This window comes from Tamandua tetradactyla, chromosome 7 (genome assembly GCF_023851605.1).
Source record: "Tamandua tetradactyla isolate mTamTet1 chromosome 7, mTamTet1.pri, whole genome shotgun sequence".
Lineage (NCBI taxonomy): Eukaryota > Metazoa > Chordata > Mammalia > Pilosa > Myrmecophagidae > Tamandua > Tamandua tetradactyla.
Window position 1 is genome coordinate 16,563,072 of NC_135333.1, and position 19,743 is coordinate 16,582,814.

Sequence of the window (19,743 nt, forward strand, 5' to 3'; positions counted from 1 at the left end):
TAAAATGAGCATAAAACCAGTGTTAATAAAATAATTAAATAGAAGTATCTTGCATTAAATACAAATTATCTCTTAAAATTTAGTTAATAGTTGATAAATTGCTTCTACATTCATCACGTCATTTACATTAGTACAGCATATACACCTAAGTATCATTTAACATTAGTTTTAAAATAAGTATTTGAGCCACATCATTAGGCATATTAAAACGTTTTTAAGAAGAAAATAATGTAGTAGCGTGAATTTAGTCTTAAAAATAACATACTAAAAAGTTAAACACAACTGCAAAATTCCAGAAAAGCAAGATTGAACGCTTTTCCATAGCCACTTTCACTGGAGGTCATCTCAAATTTCACAACTAAGAACAGTTTAAGATGTAATACTGGCACATTTTTGTTGCTAAGAGAACCTATTTTGTTTCAGAATTGCAGCCTTGACGACGCAATGTTTGCGCCTGTTTTTACACGTTTTTCTAGCGCTATTTCTCTTCTCTAGCAGCAATAGTCTAATGGCGCTGGTTTCCCCTTGCACCCGGCCCAGTTTTCCGTTTTAGCTTCAGTTCTCACAGGCTGTGCGCTCGCCTGTTCTGGAAAGGGCGGGGAGGACTGGAAGGGAGAAGCCCGGAGGGAAGGGTTGGGGTGGCGCGGCCCCACTGCAGCCGCCGGGGCCGCTCCCCAGCGTGGACCCGCTGTGAGTGCGGAGGCCGAGGGGGCTGGACGGCGGGAGGGTGCCGGCCCCGCCGGGGCAGCGGCCTCTTCATCAGGCTCTCGGCTGCGATTTAAAATCTGCAGCAAAAACCGTGTGCACACATCCTACAAACAGGAGGGGCGGGCGAGGGCAGTGTGTCCGCGTGATGTCCCCGAATGAGTCGGGAAAAAGGGAAAGGAGAGGTTCGAGAAATTATCAAATAGTTACCCCAGGCCGGAAAAATCAGGGCCCAGGCCTTGCGCTAGAGGAGAAAAGGCTGAGGGGCCGGTTGGCGCAGCACTGGGGCCCGGGCGATAGCACCGGCTTCCGCGAGAGGCTCGGGGCGGGCAGGGCAGAGGATGCGCGCCCGGTCTCCCCCACCCACCCCGGGGGCTTCCTTCCCTGGGATTCTTAGAGACTCGAACTCTAGGCCCGGCTCGCCGTGCGGCCGGAGCGGGGAAAAGGACGCCACGACCTTGGGTAACGCTAGGCATCTCCCAGGCGACAGACTCCGCGACAAGATGGCGGAGGAGAGGGAGCGCACAGGTAAGCGCCGTTGGGTGAGCGGCTGCCCTTGCAGCCGCTGCGACCCCGGGGTGCACAGGCAAATGGGGAGTGGGGTTGTTCGCCGTTCATCTTGTATCCCCACCACAGAGAAAGAGGTGATTGAGAAGACCGGTCGACCAGCTCTGCAAGGGAGGCTTCCCTCGCCCCCGCGCGGGGTGCTTCCCGGGCGGACTCTCGGCCCCGCCTCCCCCTTCTCCCCACTCCTCCTCCCTCCTCCCTCCTCCCTCTCTTCCCCCTCTCCGCCCCTCCCTCGAAGGCCCGAGCCTCGGTTCAACTGTCGGGCTGAGGGACAGACGGGCGAAGGCAATAATGGCGGCCTTGTTCACGTTCTTGGGGACGTCGCCTTGCCCGGAGTTCTCGGTGCCGCAGGCGCCACGCCAGCAGCTGCTCAGGCTTCGGTCACCACCGGGTGGCTGGGCAGGACGGGCGCCGGCTGCCAGGATCTGACGGGCTCCCTTTCGGTCGCGCCGAACTCCCTCCCGGGCCCAGCCGGATGGCTTTGCGGCCACCATTTTGCCTCTGTGGTGAGGACGTGGGAGGAGGGCCTGGAGGTCACCGCCGCTTCCTGCGCGCCTCCCTGGCCCCGAAAATGCCTGCCGTCTTATAAATAAAAGCAAATCAAAATCCAGCAATTTCAATAATGACGAAATGGCCCAATCGCGTGGGAAACGCGTACGAACCCCCGTGTGCAGGCAGAGAGTCCCCCCCGGTCCCGTGGCGGGAACAGCCACCCCAGCGCGCGGTCGCCGCTGGCACGGGCCAGACTGGGCCGGGCGGCTTAAGGTCTGCCGGGTCCGGAGAGCTGAGAAAGGAAAAACTGATTATCCAAGGTTATTTGCAAGACATTACATTGTTTTCACTCAGCGGTATGACTTAAAACTAGACCTTTAAACTAGACCCTTAGTTACCTTGGTTGCCTCGTAGTTACTACTAAAAGTAAGTGTTTATATTTATTAATTGCCAAAGTCACCGCAGAAACAAAGTGATAAAGCAGTAGAGGTAACTTAGAAATGAAAACAATATTCCACCTTTGTGTCCTTTCTGGAGCGCTCGAAGACTTATATCAGCGTTCTGTTTTTCTCAGCATGGAACAAAGTCAGGTCAGGTTAAGTGAATAAACTGACCCCTAGATGCTTAGTCCCTTGCCATGGTGATCAGATCAGCAGAGGAGAAACAAATGAAACGGTGCCAAAGATCTGCCTATTGATAACAGTAATACTCTTTGATCTTTTCATGGTATGGTTAGTCTGAGAATGCGGGACTGTTAAATAGATGTTACCTTTCCTAAAATAATTATAATTTTATGATGCTGTTATACTTACAGAAGTATGAGATATTTTCTAGATAAATTTTAAACCTTCCCCAGAAAAAGGAATGATTTATTCTTATATATTCTAAGTTCCTATTTATAATAAATGGAAAAATCATTAAGAGATAAATGTTCTAAGTTAATTATGGATTTTTTAAAAAAGTGATTTGATTAGAACAGCATGAGAATCAAAAAGCACTGGATTATGCTCCAATTACGCTATCTTTACTTTTTTTAAATAGAGCTTTCCTGATTTTTCAATTTTCAAAAATGTTTTCCTATTTAAAATAAATTAATTCAGAGAAAGAAAAAATTCTGTACACAATCATAGAAGTAATACTGTTAAAAGCTGGATACCATTCATTCACTGGCATATATTTAATTCCTAACATATGGAAGCCATTCTGCTTAGATTAGAACTTTGGAGGAGACAAAGATGAACAAGACCTGGTCCCTCCTTCCAAGAAAGGTGAGTTTAGTGAGGAATATGAATCATATACAAATGGGAGGGATCAGGTTACTAGGTAGAGCAGCATTTGTGCCAGACACTGTGCCAGGTATTGTACCCTTGCTACTCAAACCCAATCTGTGGGCAGAAGGTTCAGCAGCAGTGGGACTTTGTCAGAAATGAAGAATCTCAGGCTCTGCATTGTGAATCAGAGTCTGCATTTTAACATATTTGCAGGTGACCCACATGCACCTTAAAGTTTGAGGCGCACTGTTAGATAGTATATGCCACTTATTCTTAACAGTTTTATGAATTAACTATAACTGCATTTTGAAGGGCATGATGAAATAATCTTATGTTGTCTGAGGATAAACTAGAGACTTGGTGATATTGATCTTTGAATGGACATTTTCCACTCCTATATTTGATTCTCAGGTTTGAAGTTTCAGAAATTACTTCTAACTTGACTAAGCAGAATTGATCAGGCTTTGGGAATTCAATTAAGCTAATGAAACTCATGAAAGACTGATTTGCAAACCTGGATAATTTAATAATTTAAATAAGAGTATGTTGATACAATTACCAGAAAGCTGATTTCTGCAATGTAATACACTATATTATGGGTATTAAACTTTTGGGGAGATTGAATTTATATTTCAGAAGTTGCTTGATGAGCATAGAATCAAACAAAAGAGGATAGTTTTGAAGCATGTATCCATTATCAGTTTCAAGAGGTCAAGGACCTTTTCTGATCTGTTATACCCAATGTACAGCAGTGTCTCCTTGAAGTATGCATTAAATAAATATTTTGAATTTAGATCATCTGAAGTCATCAAAGTCAGTTGATGTGTTAACTAAGGTCATAACTAACTTTATTTAATATTCTATATCTAAGTAAACATAAATAATAAAATTTAATAAAATAAAGCTAATTTCTGTTTTTTTTTTCTTTTCCTTACTACTAAAGCCTTATGTTTATATTTAATCTGGGTCAACAATTTTTTTTTTCAGAGGGCCATGGTATTAACTAGTGTATCTTAAAAATTTCTTAATAGAAACATGTTTTAAATAGTTCATCTTAATTTTGAGATATATTGCAGTTATATAGGAGCAGTAAGTTTCTGGGTAGTCAGCTCCTCTTCATCATTTAGGGATTAGCACTGATATAAGTATGGAGAATATTGATAGGAAAAATGAACTAAATTTAGTACAGGGGCTATTATACTCTTTTTTTTTTTTACATGGGTAGGCACCAGGAATCGAACCCGGGTCCTTGGGCATGGCAGGCAAGCATTCTTACCTGCTGAACCACCGTGGCCCACCTGGCTATCATACTCTTGTAAAACCTTTCTGTACTCTTCCGTATATTGAAGTTATTATGCTGATTTGTAGCGTATTTTGTGCCTTGGCCTAGTATAATTTTTTTTCCTAGATTAAAAATGTGTGATAGTTGTATTAGCTAAAAAATAAAATAAGTTAAATTTTAGAATTGTTAACTTAAAAATTCAAATAATTTTATTTGTTTTACCAAAAGGAGAATATTTTAAATGAAATAGAAAAAAGGTATTTGAAAAGTTTTAGTCTTTCCCTAAACTTTTCTCAGGGAGAACATTTTTTTTTCCCTTTCCTTTCTTTTCCTTCTGTTTTGTTTGTTTAAACAGAGAACCAATGCAATTCTTGATTCTTTGGATCCTTAAATCTTATGTTATTTTTTCTGTCTCATAGAGAGTATTATATGGGGCTGGAAGGATAATTTGGCTTGTAATTGGAAACACATCTAGGAAACACTGCTTAGGAATAAAATTCTAACTTTTGGCTGCCCGGTGAGCTTTGAAAGGTATGTTCATTTTTTTAGTAAACCTCTTTTTGTACATCAGATACTGGAAGCTCACTCTAGGCTTTACTGTTTTTGTTTGTACTGAAACACTGTTACTCTGCATAGTTTGATAATTGTTAATGTGTCTCCAATTCAACTGTTACCTCCCAGAAGGAAGAGGTTTTACAAGTTTTGTTTTTGCTTTTGCTTTGCTTTAGTTTTGGTCTATTGTGCCACTCCTCTGAAAACCCAACATTTGGAAATATAAAGTAAAAAACAGAAATTAAAGGTGAATATTACCTTATGAAAAGAGTTCCCTTAAAGAGTAACTGTTGATAGTATGGAGTAGTATGTAGAATAGTAGAGAAGGAGTGAACTTTGGAGTAAGACCTGAATTTGAATTCCAGCCTCTTCAAGATCTAACTATCTGATCACAGTCAAGATGCTAAACCTAAGGAGCCTCAGGTTCCTTAACTGTAAAATGGGGGCAATTGTACCTATTTCATAATGTCATTGTGATGGGGACAGGGTCTTCTTATTCATCTTTACATCCTAACACCTACCACAATGCCTGGCATTGAATGTTGGAAGGAAAGAGCTTGGTAGAGTCTGGAGACTTAGTAGCTATTATGAGATGTTTGAAATGGAATATAGGGGTTAAGAAAAAGTTAAATCCAAATTTTGACAATTGTTGATACTACATGGTGCATTCGTGCATATTTATGGATCTCTCTTCAATTGTTGTCTCCCCATTTTAGACCAATATAAATACATCCAAATAGAGGCTAACTAAAGAAGGAAACTAATTTATTGAAACCTAATTTACATCCCTTAACTTAGAATTCTTGAAAGTCAGAGAAAAACTAGGCTGAAATTTATCTTTATACTAATATATAAAAATTTGTCAAAAATTTCATAATTTAGAAAATGAGATGGAAATTTTGAGTGCATTCAAAATGAAAAAATTTTGGTGCATTTATTTTGGAAAGCAATTTGAAACTTTGCACTAAGAAAAATTATGTCATATGCTTTGATTCTTTAATCTCAGGCATTTTCCATGAAAAAAATTGTTCTATAAAGGAGAAAAAGAAAGCAATAAATACAAAAACATTAATTATAAAGTCATTTATATATTTGAAGACTTGAATATAATCAACGTCCAACAAATGGGGGATGCTAAGTAAGTTGTTTTGTATTGACTGGTTGGACTATAGCCACTTAAAACAATATATAAAATTATATATATACATGGGTAAGAACTACAGGGAACACAGGGAAATATGATACCGAGATAGTTAGATTTTCAGGGGCATTTTCTTTCTTTCTTTCTTTTTTTCCAGAGGGGACAAACGACATTTGTTACATCATCAGTGCAGTTTACAATCAGTAAGTCCCTGGACATCTTTTAGGTGTGCTATTGGCAAAAGTCCCTAGATTTCCTCTCTTGAGGTTTTAGATCATTACTTTTTTTTTTACATTTGGGTTTCAGGGCTTATCTGGTCTAGGAACCATTGGAAGGTTTAAAGTTTCTGAAAAGTAAACTTAGTGTGTACAACTTTTATAGGATCTCAGATAGAGCCTTGGGTTCTTTAGGTTTAATGGAATGGTGCTTGGCTGAAGCTTGCAAAAGAGTAACTTCCAGCCTAGCCTACCCACTCTATTTGAACTCTTAACCTTATTTTGTTACATTTCTTTCCCCCCTTTTGGGCAGGGAAGGCATCGTCGATCCCATGGTGCCAGGGCCAGGCTCATCCCAGGGATTCATGTTCCATGTTGCCAGGGAGACTCACACCCTTGGATATCATGGCCCATATAGTGGGAAGGGTAATAATTTTCTTTGCGATTTGGGGTGAGAAAGAGAGAGAGAGAGAGGCCCCATATGAGCAATAGAAGAGGTTTTCCAGAAGGTAGGCGTACCTTGTCTTGTTCCAATGGGGAAAGCTTTCAGTCTTTCTCCATTGAGGATGATGTTAGCTGTGGGTTTTTCATATATTCTCTTTATCATGTTGAGGAAGTTCCCTTCTATTCCTATCCTTTGAAGTGTGTTCATCAAGAAAGCATGTTGAGCTAGCAAACTAGAACAGCAAGAAACTGAATACGACAAATATATCTATTAATTCTCAACTGGCTAAATTAAATCAGGGTGTCACCGAATGATAGAATATTATGCAATCATTAAAAAATAAACAGGAAGATCTACAAGATATATCATTGAGTGAAAATTATAAAATATAAACCAACAGGTATTGTAGGATTGCTTTGTGTTAACAAATAAAAAGGATATACATATAGGCATATGGATGCATAAAAACAGCTGAAAGAACATCTGAAAGTACAGCTGCTTCTGGAGTGTAGGGCCAGAAGCCACAGTTGTTTAAGGTGAAATTTCATATTTTAGTTTATTCCTGTCTATACTGTTCACGTCGTATGGGCATGCCTTTCTTTCATACTAAGACTTCTAGGAAATGTCACATACCTGATAAAGGGTCAGTCTAATTTTCTACAAATCAAATATGATGAAATTAAAAATTATATTTGTAGCAATATCTTAGAAGTGTCAATGTTACTTAAGTGCTTTTAAAATCATTAAAGATTAAATTTGGTTCAATATGGTTTATGTCAAAAAAAAAAAAGCATGTTGAATTTTTTTTGTTGTTATTTGTTTGTTTTGGGAAGTACATGGGCCAGGAATTGAACCTGGGATGGCAGATGAGAATTCTACCGCCGAACTACCCTTGCAGCCTCTAAACCTGTGGGTTTTATATATATTAAGAGTATAATAAAATAATTTGTCTTTTAAAAGCAGTAATAGATATGGATTCTTTAGACCCGAGCATAAATTCAAATCTGCTGTTTTCAGTTTTACTTAGCATGTTCCTTAATTTCTCTTAACTTCAGTTTCCTCCTCTGTAAAATAGGGGTAATATTCATTCCCCTATTTGTTTTAGAAAGTTAAAACTATCAAATGCTGTACATATAGGTGAAATTTCTTTAAATAATAATTGTAAAACCATAGTTCAGACAATTATCATTTTTTAAAAATATTTTTATTATAAACAATGAACAAACATACATTCTTGACATTCAAACATTCTTGACATGGTTGTAGACAGTGACTCACAATATCATCACATAGTTATGTATTCATCACCATGATCATTTTTTTTTCAACATTGCATCTCTCCAGAAGAAGAAAGAAAAAAGACAAAAAAACCGCATACATGTCATACCCCTTAACACTCCCTTTCATTGACCACTAGTATTTCAATCTACTCAATTAATTTTAACCTTTGTTCTCCCTATTATTTGTTTATTTTTTATCCATATTTTTTACTTATCTGTTCATACCATAGATAAAACGAGCATAATCACAATCACACACTATAAAAGCTATATCATTATACAATCATTTTCAAGAAATATGGCTGCTGGAACACAGTTCTACATTTTCAGGCAGTTCCCTCCAGCCACTTTAATACACCTTAAATTAAAAAGGGGATATCTATATAAGGCATAAGAATAACCTCCAGGATAACCTATTGACTCTATTTGAAATCTCTCAGCCACTGACACTTTGTTTTGTCTCATTTTTCTCTTCCCCCTTTTGGTCAAGAAGGTTTTCTCAATCCGTTGATGCTAAGTCCCAGCTCATTCTAGGATTTCTGTCCCACCTTTCCAATTTTGTTGGCTTGTAGTTCTTTTTCTTGTCTAATTGCTCTGGCTAGAACTTCAAACACAATGTTGAATAACAGTGGTGACAGTGGACATCATTGTCTTGTTCCAATGGGGAAAGCTTTCAGTCTTTCCCCATTGAGGATGATGTTAGCTGTGGGTTTTTCAGATATTCTCCTTATCATGTTGAGGAAGTTCCCTCCTATTCCTATCCTTTGAAGTGTTTTCATCAAGAAAGCATGTTGAATTTTGTTAAATGCCTTTTCTGCATCAATCCAGATGATGTGGTTTTTCTGCTTTGATTTGTTGATATGGTGTATTACATTTATTGATTTTCTTATGTTGAACCATTCTTGAGTACCTGGGATAAATCCTACTTGGTCATGGTGTATACTATATTTTTGGGTTTTTTAAAAATTTTTATTTATTTATTAAACTTAACCACATACAAACACAAACATTCTTACCATATGGTCATTCCATTCTTGATATATAATCAATAACTCACAATATCATCACATAGTTCTATATTCATCATCATGAGCATTTCTTGGAACATTTACATCAATTCAGAGAAAGAAATAGAAAGAAAACAGAAAAAAATTCATATATATCATGCCCCCTACCCCCCTCCCTTTCATTGATCACCAGCATTTCAATCTATTAAATTTATTTTATTTACTTCAACATTTGTTCCCCCTATTATTTATTTATTTTTAACCCATACATTTTATTCATCTGTCAAAGCAGATAAAAGGAGCATGAGATACAAGGTTTTCACACTCACACAGTCACATTGCGAAAGCTATATCATTGTATAATCATCTTCAAGGACCATGGCTACTGGAACACAGTTCTACATTTTCAAGCAGTTCCCTCCAGCCTCTCCATTACACCTTAACTAAAAATGTGTAAGAATAACCTCCAGGATAACCTCTCAACTCTGTTTGGAATCTCTCAGCCATTCACACTTTATTTTGTCTCATTTCTCTCTTCCCCCTTTTAGCTGAGAAGGTTTTCTCAATCCCTTGTTGCTGAGTTCCAGCTCTTTCTAGGATTTCTGTCCCATGTTGCCAGGAAGGTCCACACCCCTGGGAGTCATGTCCCATGTAGAGAGGGGAAGGGCAGTGAGTTTGCTTGTCATGTTGGCTGAGAGAGAGAGGCCACATCTGAGCAACAAAAGAGGTTCTCTTGGGGGTGACTTTTAGGCCCAGTTTAAAGTAGGCTTAGCCTATCCTTTGCAGGGTTAAGTTTCCTATGAACAAACCCCAAGATTGGGGGCTTAGCCAATGCTTTGGTTGTCTCCACTGCTTGTGAAAATATCAAGAATTCACCACTTGGGGAAGCTGAATTTTCCCCCTTTCTGACCATTCCCCCAAGGGGACTGTGCTGGTTTGAAAGGGTGTATGTCCCCTAGAAAAGCCATGTTTTAATCAAAATCCCATTTTGTAAAGGCAGAATAATCCCTATTCAATACTCTTTGTTTGAATTTGTAATTAGATCATCTCCCTGGAGATGTAACCTGATCAAGAGTGGTTGTTAAACTGGATTAGGTCTCCACCCATTTGGGTGGGTCTTGATTAGTTTCTGAAGTCCTATAAAAGAGGAAACATTTTGGAGAATGAAGGAGATTCAGAGAGAGCAAAGCAGAATGGCATAGCCACGAGAAGCAGAGTCCACCAGCCAGCAACCCTTGGAGATGAAGAAGGAAAATGCCTCCTGGGGAGCTTCACAAAACAGGAAGCCAGGAGAAGAAGCTAGCAGATGATGCTGTGTTCGCCATGTGCCCTTCCAGATGAGAGAGGAACCCTGACTGTGTTCATCATGTGCCTTTCCAGATAAGAGAGAAACTCTGACTGTGTTCACCATGTGCCTTTTCAGATGAGAGAGAAACTCTGAACTTCGTTGGCCTTCTTGAACCAGGATATCTTTCCCTGGATGCCTTAGATTGGACATTTCTATAGACGACTTGTTTTAATTGGGACATTTTCTCAGCCTTAGAACTGTTAACTAGTAAGTTACTAAATTCCCCTTTTTAGAAGCCTTTCTGTTTCTGGTATATTGCATTCCAGCAGCTAGCAAACTAGAACAGGGACTTTGCAAGTACTTTTTTATTCACTGTTCAGATCACTCTGGGATTTATCAGGGCAATACTCTGGACAAACCTACAAAAATCTCATGCCCTACTTAAGGTTCCATGTACTATGGTGTTCAATTAAACTGTCCACATAAGTTATATTAGGAAATGCACTAGCCAAAATACAAATTTCATACCAAATAAACATTTTTTGCTTTAGTCTCACATGTAAGTTGAAATTTTAAAATATTAATTAGCATCTATTTTCAGCACCCTGCAATAATGACATTCCTTTGTTCTTCCTCATGAAAAACATTTCTAAATTTGTACATTTAATCAGTATCATCATACACTCTAGGCATTCCTAAATTATACCATCTCAGTCTTTATTGCCTATCTTTCCTTCTGATTTCTTTTGTGCCCCCAGGCCTCCTCCCTCTATCATTCTCACATTCAACTTCATTCAGTGTAGTAACATTATTGTAATACAGTTAGGTAGTATTGTGCTATGCATTTCTAAATTTTTGCAATCAGTCCTGTTGTACAATCTGTATCCCTTCAGCTCCAATTACCCAATTTCTTTCTCCTTATGGTCTCTGTTACCAACTGAAATTCTCTGAGTTCTTTCACTAATGTCAGTTTATATCAGTGAGACCATACAGTATTTATCCTTTTGTTTCTGGCTAACCTCACTCAGCATAATGTATTTAAGGTCCATCCATGTTGTTACATATTTCATAACTTTATTCTGTTTTACAGCTGCATAATATTCCATTGTATGTATATATCACAGCTTGTTTAGCTGCTCTTCTGTTAATGGATATTTTGGCTGTTTCCATCTCTTCGCAATTGTAAATAATGCTGCTATAAACATTAGTGTGCAAATGTCCATTTGGGTCCTTGCCCTCATGTCCTCTGAGTAGATAACTAGCGGTGGTATTGCTGGGTCATATGGCAGTTCTATACTTAGCTTCCTGAGGAACCGCCAAACTGCCTTCCACAGCAGTTGTACCATTTGATATTCCCACCAACAGTGGATAAGTGTGTCTCTAAGTGTGCCTCTTTCTCCACATCCTTTCCAGCACTTGTCGTTTTCTGTTTTATTGATAATGGCCATTCTGGTGCGTATGAGACGATATCTCATTGTGGTTTTGATTTGCATTTCCCTAATAGCCAGATGTGCTGGTTTGAAATGATGTATGTACCTGTTCTAGTTTACTAGCTGCTGGAATGCAATATACCAGAAATGGAATGGCCTTCAAAAAGGGGAATTTAATAAGTTGCTAGTTTACAGTTCTAAGGCCGAGAAAATGTCCAATCTAAGGCATCCAGGAAAAGGTGCCTTGGTTCAAGAAGGCTGATGAAGTTCAGGATTTCTCTCTCAAGTGAGAAAGTACATGGTAAACAGAGTCAGGGCTTCTCTCTCAGCTGGAAGGGCACATGGCAAACACAGTACAGTACCCTAGAAAAGCCCTTTTTAAAAGTCATTCTGTTTCTCGTATATTGCATTCCAGCAGCTAGCAAACTAGAACAGATTTTGGGACCTGAGGAGTGGAGTGCTGCTGCAGTTTGCAAATACCAAACATGTTGGAAGGGCTTTTTAGATGGATAAGGGGAAGATTCTGGAAGAGTTGTGAGAAGCTTGATAGAGAAGGCCTAGAATACTTTGAAGAGACTGTAAAATGTGGACTCTAAAGACACTTCTGATAAAGACTTAGACAGAAATGAGGCATGTATTATTTCAGACTGGAAGGAAGACGAGCCTTGTTTTAAAATGACAGATAATCGCCCACGCCCCGCAGCAGCCGAGCCGCCCGCCATCCTTCTCCCCTCTCTTTCTCCGCCGGCCCACCGCGCGGCGCCCACGCCCCGCAGCAGCCGAGCCGCCCGCCATCCTTCTCCCCTCTCTTTCTCCGCCGGCCCGCCGCGCGGCGCCCACGCCCCGCAGCAGCCGAGCCGCCCGCCATCCTTCTCCCCCTTCCTCCCCCTCCTGCTCTGGCTGCTCTCCAACCACCACGGTGCCCTCTTCCCCCGTCTTCATCGTGCTCCTCCGCCACCAGCCTCGACAGCCTTGCCGCCCTCACCTTTCCTCCTCCAGAACAGCTACTGTGGGAGTGGAGATAATACAGAGCAGCTCCCGGAGCCATGAGGGAGATCAAAGGGACAGCGTACCCCATCCTGGAACGGCTGACTATCTGGGAGAACCAGCTCCAGTGAGATCACCAAGGGGCACGGGCTTTCCTGGGTGGGACGGCAAGCGACCGGAGTCCCTCCCTTCCACCTTCCTGGGCCAGCTGGTAGAATTGGACAGGCGGTCCCCTTAGGCCGCGGCGGCTGGTGCCCCCACCACACGAGGCCTCCTGGAACAACTGAGATAGTTGGGTTGGAAATCCCCAGACTGCGGAGAACAGTGACCGGGGGATCCCTTCCAAACACGTGACTCCCCCATCGGCTGGGAACAGTGCACTCTCCCGGGCTGCGACAGCTGGCACCCTCCCGCCACGCTTGGTGCCCCGGGCCGACTGGCTAATTTGGCCAGACGCTCTCCTGTGCTGCGACGGCCGGCGACCCTCCCCGCGTTTGGAACCCCGGGCCGGCTGGCATTCTTCCAAGACGCTTCGGCTGCCGAACCTCCCCTACGGCGAGAGTTTTCCAGAGTTGAGGGACCCACAGCAACTTTCGCTGGTGGAACCCACAGACAGGCGTGTGCCACGAGCGCCACCTACTGGGCAGGATAGGAAGAACAGAACCCAGAGATTACACAGAAAAATCTTTCAACCTGTGGGGTCGAACACCCGGGGAAATCTGACTAAATGCCCAGACGCCAGCAGAAGATAATGGATCACGCTCAGAAAATTGAACATATGGCCCAGTCAAACGAAGAAACCAATAGTTCAAATGAGATACAGGAGCTGAAACAACTAATGCTGAATATACTCACAGAAATGGAAAACCTCTTCAAAAACGAAATCAATAAATTGAGGGAGGACATGAAGAAGACATGGGCTGAACATAAAGAAGAAATAGAAAAACTGAAAAAACAAATCACAGAACTTATGGAAGTGAAAGATAAAGTAGAAAACATGGAAAAAACAATGGATACCTACAATGACAGATTTAAAGACACAGAAGATAGAATTAGTGATTTGGAGGATGAAACATCTGAATTCCAAAAAGAAACAGAAACTATCCGGAAAAGAATGGAAAAATTTGAACAGGGTATCAGGGAACTCAAGGACAATATGAACCGCACAAATATACGTGTTGTGGGTGTCCCAGAAGGAGAAGAGAAGGGAAAAGGAGGAGAAAAACTAATGGAAGAAATTATCACTGAAAATTTCCCAACTCTTATGAAAGACCTAAAATTACAGATCCAAGAAGTGCAGCACACCCCAAAGAGATTAGACACAAATAGGCGTTCCCCAAGACACTTACTAGTTAGAATGTCAGAGGTCAAAGAGAAAGAGAGGATCTTGAAGGCAGCGAGAGGAAAAACAATCCGTCACATACAAGGGAAACCCAATAAGACTGTGTGTAGATTTCTCAGCAGAAACCATGGAAGCTAGAAGACAGTGGGATGATATATTTAAGTTACTAAAAGAGAAAAACTGCCAACCAAGACTCCTATATCCAGCAAAATTGTCCTTCAAAAATGAGGGAGAAATTAAAACATTCTCAGACAAAAAGTCACTGAGAGAATTTGTGACCAAGAGACCAGCTCTGCAAGAAATACTAAAGGAAGCACTAGAGTCAGATACAAAAAGACAGAAGAGAGAGACATGGAGAAAAGTGTAGAAAGAAGGAAAGTCAGGTATGATATATATAATACAAAAGGCAAAATGGTAGAGGAAAATATTATCCAAACAGTAATAACTCTAAATGTCAATGGACTGAATTCCCCAATTAAAATACATAGACTGGCAGAATGGATTAAAAAACAGGATCCTTCTATATGCTGTCTACAGGAAACACATCTTAGACCCAAAGATAAATATAGGTTGAAATTGAAAGGTTGGGAAAAGATATTTCATACAAACAACAATCAGAAAAGAGCAGGAGTGGCTATACTAATATCCAACAAATTAGACTTCAAATGTAAAACAGTTAAAAGAGACAAAGAAGGACACTATATACTATTAAAAGGAACAATTAAGCAAGAAGACATAACAATCATAAATATTTACGCACCGAACCAGAATGCCCCAAAATACGTGAGGAATACACTGCAAACACTGAAAAGGGAAATAGACACATATACCATAATAGTTGGAGACTTCAATTCACCACTCTCATCAATGGACAGAACATCTAGACAGACGATCAATAAAGAAATAGAGAACCTGAATATTACTATAAATGAACTTGACTTAACAGACATTTATAGGACATTACATCCCACAACAGCAGGATACACCTTTTTTTCAAGTGCTCATGGATCATTCTCAAAGATAGACCATATGCTGGGTCACAAAGCAAGTCTTAACAAATTTAAAAAGATTGAAATCATACACAACACTTTCTCGGATCATAAAGGAATGAAGTTGGAAATCAATAATAGGCGGAGTGCCAGAAAATTCATAAATACATGGAGGCTCAACAACACACTCTTAAACAACAAGTGGGTCAAAGAAGAAATTGCAAGAGAAATTAGTAAATACCTAGAGGCAAATGAAAATGAAGACACAACATATCAAAACTTATGGGACGCAGCAAAGGCAGTGTTAAGAGGGAAATTTATTGCCCTAAATGCCTTTATCAGAAAAGAAGAAAAGGCAAAAATGCAGGAATTAACTGTCCACTTGGAAGAACTGGAGAAAGAACAGCAAACTAATCCCAAAGCAAGCAAAAGGAAAGAAATAACAAAGATTAGAGCAGAAATAAATGAAATTGAAAACATGAAAACAGTAGAGAAAATCAATAAGACCAGAAGTTGGTTCTATGAGAAAATCAACAAGATTGATGGGCCCTTAGCAAGATTGACAAAAAGAAGAAGAGAGAGGATGCAAATAAATAAGATTAGAAATGAAAGAGGAGACATAACTACTGACCTCACAGAAATAAAGGAGGTTATAACAGGATACTATGAACAACTTTACGCTAATAAATACAACAATTTAGAAGAAATGGACAGGTTCCTGGAAAGATATGAACAACCAACTTTGACTCAAGAAGAAATAGATGACCTCAACAAACCAATCACAAGTAAAGAAATTGAATTAGTTATTCAAAAGCTCCCTAAAAAGAAAACTCCAGGACCAGACGGCTTCACATGTGAATTCTATCAAACATTCCAGAAAGAATTAGTACCTACTCTCCTCAAACTCTTCAACATAATCGAAGTGGAGGGAAAACTACCTAATTCATTCTATGAAGCCAACATCACCCTCATACCAAAACCAGGCAAAGATATTACAAAGAAAGAAAACTACAGACCAATCTCTCTAATGAATACAGATGCAAAAATCCTCAATAAAATTCTAGCAAATCGTATCCAACAACACATTAAAAGAATTATACATCATGACCAAGTAGGATTCATCCCAGGTATGCAAGGATGGTTCAACATAAGAAAATCAATTAATGTAATACACCATATCAACAAATCAAAGCAGAAAAATCACATGATCATCTCAATTGATGCAGAGAAGGCATTTGACAAGATTCAACATCCTTTCCTGCTGAAAACACTTCAAAAGATAGGAATACAAGGGAACTTCCTTAAAATGATAGAGGGAATATATGAAAAACCCACAGCTAATATCATCCTCAATGGGGAAAAATTGAAAACTTTCCCCCTAAGATCAGGAACAAGACAAGGATGTCCACTATCACCACTATTATTCAACATTGTGTTGGAAGTTCTAGCCAGAGCAATTAGGCAAGAAAAAGAAATACAAGGCATCAAAATTGGAAAGGAAGAAGTAAAACTATCACTGTTTGCAGACGATATGATACTATATGTAGAAAATTCAGAAAAATCCACAACAAAATTACTAGAGCTAATAAATGAGTACAGCAAAGTAGCAGGCTACAAGATCAACATTCAAAAATCTGTAGCTTTTCTACACACTAGTAATGAACAAGCTGAGGCGGAAATCAAGAAACGAATCCCATTTACAATCGCAACTAAAAGAATAAAATACCTAGGAATAAATTTAACCAAAGAGACAAAAAACCTATATAAAGAAAACTACAAAAAACTGTTAAAAGAAATCACAGAAGACCTAAATAGATGGAAGGGCATACCGTGTTCATGGATTGGAAGACTAAATATAGTTAAGATGTCAATCCTACCTAAATTGATTTACAGATTCAATGCAATACCAATCAAAATCCCAACAACTTATTTTTCAGAAATAGAAAAACCAATAAGCAAATTTATCTGGAAGGGCAGGGTACCCCGAATTGCTAAAAGCATCTTGAGGAAAAAAAACGAAGCTGGAGGTCTCGCGCTGCCTGACTTTAAGGCATATTATGAAGCCACAGTGGTCAAAACAGCATGGTATTGGCATAAAGATAGATATATCGACCAATGGAATCGAATAGAGTGCTCAGATATAGACCCTCTCATCTATGGACATCTGATCTTTGATAAGGCAGTCAAGCCAACTCACCTGGGACAGAACAGTCTCTTCAATAAATGGTGCCTAGAGAACTGGATATCCATATGCAAAAGAATGAAAGAAGACCCATCTCTCACACCCTATACAAAAATTAACTCAAAATGGATCAAAGATCTAAACATTAGGTCTAAGACCATAAAACAGTTAGAGGAAAATGTTGGGAGATATCTTATGGATCTTACAACTGGAGGTGGTTTTATGGACCTTAAACCTAAAGCAAGAACACTGAAGAAGGAAATAAATAAATGGGAGCTCCTCAAAATTAAACACTTTTGTGCATCAGAGAACTTCATCAAGAAAGTAGAAAGACAGCCTACACAATGGGAGACAATATTTGGAAACGACATATCAGATAAAGGTCTAGTATCCAGAATTTATAAAGAGATTATTCAACTCAACAACAAAAAGACAGCCAACCCAATTACAAAATGGGAAAAAGACTTAAACAGACACCTACCAGAAGAAGAAATACGGATGGCCAAGAGGCACATGAAGAGATGCTCAATGTCCCTGGCCATTAGAGAAATGCAAATCAAAACCACAATGAGATATCATCTCACACCCACCAGAATGGCCATTATCAACAAAACAGAAAATGACAAGTGCTGGAGAGGATGCGGAGAAAGAGGCACACTTATCCACTGTTGGTGGGAATGTCAAAGGATGCAACCACTGTGGAAGGCAGTTTGGCGGTTCCTCAAAAAGCTGAATATAGAATTGCCATACGACCCAGCAATACCATTGCTAGGTATCTACTCAAAGGACTTAAGGGCAAAGACACAAACGGACATTTGCACACCAATGTTTATAGCAGCGTTATTTACAATTGCAAAGAGATGGAAACAGCCAAAATCTCCATCAACAGAAGAGTGGCTAAACAAACTGTGGTATATACATACGATGGAATATTATGCAGCTTTAAGACAAGATAAACTTATGAACCATGTAATAACATGGATGGACCTAGAGAATATTATGCTGAGTGAATCCAGCCAAAAACTAAAGGACAAATACTGTATGGTCCCACTGATGTGAACGGACATTCGAGAATAAACTTGAAATATGTCATTGGTAACAGAGTTCAGCAGGAGTTAGAAACAGGGTAAGACAATGGGTAATTGAAGCTGAAGGGATACAGACTGTCCAACAGGACTAGATACAAAAACTCAAAAATGGACAGCACAATAATACCTAATTGTAAAGTAATCATGTTAAAATACTGAATGAAGCTGCATCTGAGCTATAGGGTTTTTTTTGTTTTTGTTTGCTTGTTGGTTTGTTTGTTGTTGTTGTTTTTTACTATTACTGCTACTTTTATTTCTTTTCTTTATATTAACATTTTATATTTTTTTCTGTTGTCTTGCTAGTTCCTCTAAACCGATGCAAATGTACTAAGAAACAATGATCATGCATCTATGTGATGATGTTAAGAATTAACTGAGTGCATATGTAGAATGGTATGATTTCTAAATGTTGTGTTGATTTCTTTTTTTTTTTCTTTCCGTTAATAAAAAAAAAAAAATGACAGATAATCTGGCAAAATTACTAGTGGCTTTGGCTGGAAGGCAGAGTTTAAAAGCCATGAACTTGGATATTTAGCAGGAGAGATCTCCAAATTAAATGTTGAAAGCGCAGCCTGGTTTCTCCTCACAGCTTATAGTGAAATGTGACAGGAGAGAGATAAGCCAAAAACTGAACTCTTGAGTACAAAGAAACCAGAAACTGAGTCCTGGAAAATTCTGGGCCTCCAGAAAGGGAGACCACAGAGAATAGTGCCCTGTGTGAGGATTTAACCAAATGTGGGACCCAGTCAGCCATCTCAGAGAAAGCCAGGATTGGACATGGAGTTATCCAGGAAGGATTTGTGGGAACTCCTTATGTCTGATGGGCATGAACCAAGGCTACTGCATAGAAAGCCAACGAGAGTGCTGGGGGACCTGTATAAACACAGCCACTGCCAGTCTGGACTGGAGGGTCCAGAGAAAGGACACGTTGGAGGAAAAATAACTTCAGAGGCGAAACCATGGAGGCTGAGGGCTGAAGTCAAGAAGCCTTGGGCCAGGAGAGTGGACCCACCCAAGCCCGTGAAGAGTGTGAGTTTGCCCCAAAGGCAGAGAATGGGCCTTCCACCTCGTTGCAGTGGAAGAGTTATGCCGTCTCAGGCCTTGGAGAGGGTGAAGCACATTCCTTGGGGTTTGGGGAGAGCCTGGCTGTCACCACATGGTGGGGTTGAGCGTGTGCCCCAGAGATGGCAGAGAGCCCTGGTGCAGCCCTGATGCTTGGAGAGGGTGGAGCCCAGAAAAAGGTGATCTCCCCAGTGTCCCCCAAGGTTGTGTTCGGAGAGAGGCAGGCCTTTGCATAGGCCTTTAGAAAGGGTGGGACTGCTGCTTTCTAAAGCCCTGAGGATAAACAACTCTCAGACTTTGAAATATGATGGACTTTGCCCTGCGGGTTTTCAAAACTGCTTGGATACTGTGACCACTGTGTTCCTTCCTCCCTAGGGAAATGTGTATATGTATGCCATGATTTTTCCTCCTTTGTATG

General features: G+C 40.1%; 1 protein-coding gene across 6 annotated transcripts in view; it reads left to right on the forward strand.

Annotated features, from left to right (window-relative positions):
• The first annotated feature begins 445 nt into the window (after nt 1-445).
• Nucleotides 446-19,743, forward strand: part of DRC8 (dynein regulatory complex subunit 8) — a 161,881-nt gene continuing 142,583 nt past the window's right edge. For 2 of the 6 annotated variants that reach the window (XM_077168518.1, XM_077168515.1), the window contains exon 1: nt 1,517-2,120. In XM_077168518.1, the coding sequence (XP_077024633.1) occupies nt 1,895-2,120 (226 nt within the window). In that variant the 5' untranslated portion in view covers nt 1,517-1,894. The other 4 variants (XM_077168520.1, XM_077168517.1, XM_077168519.1 and 1 more) reach the window with 4 other exon arrangements.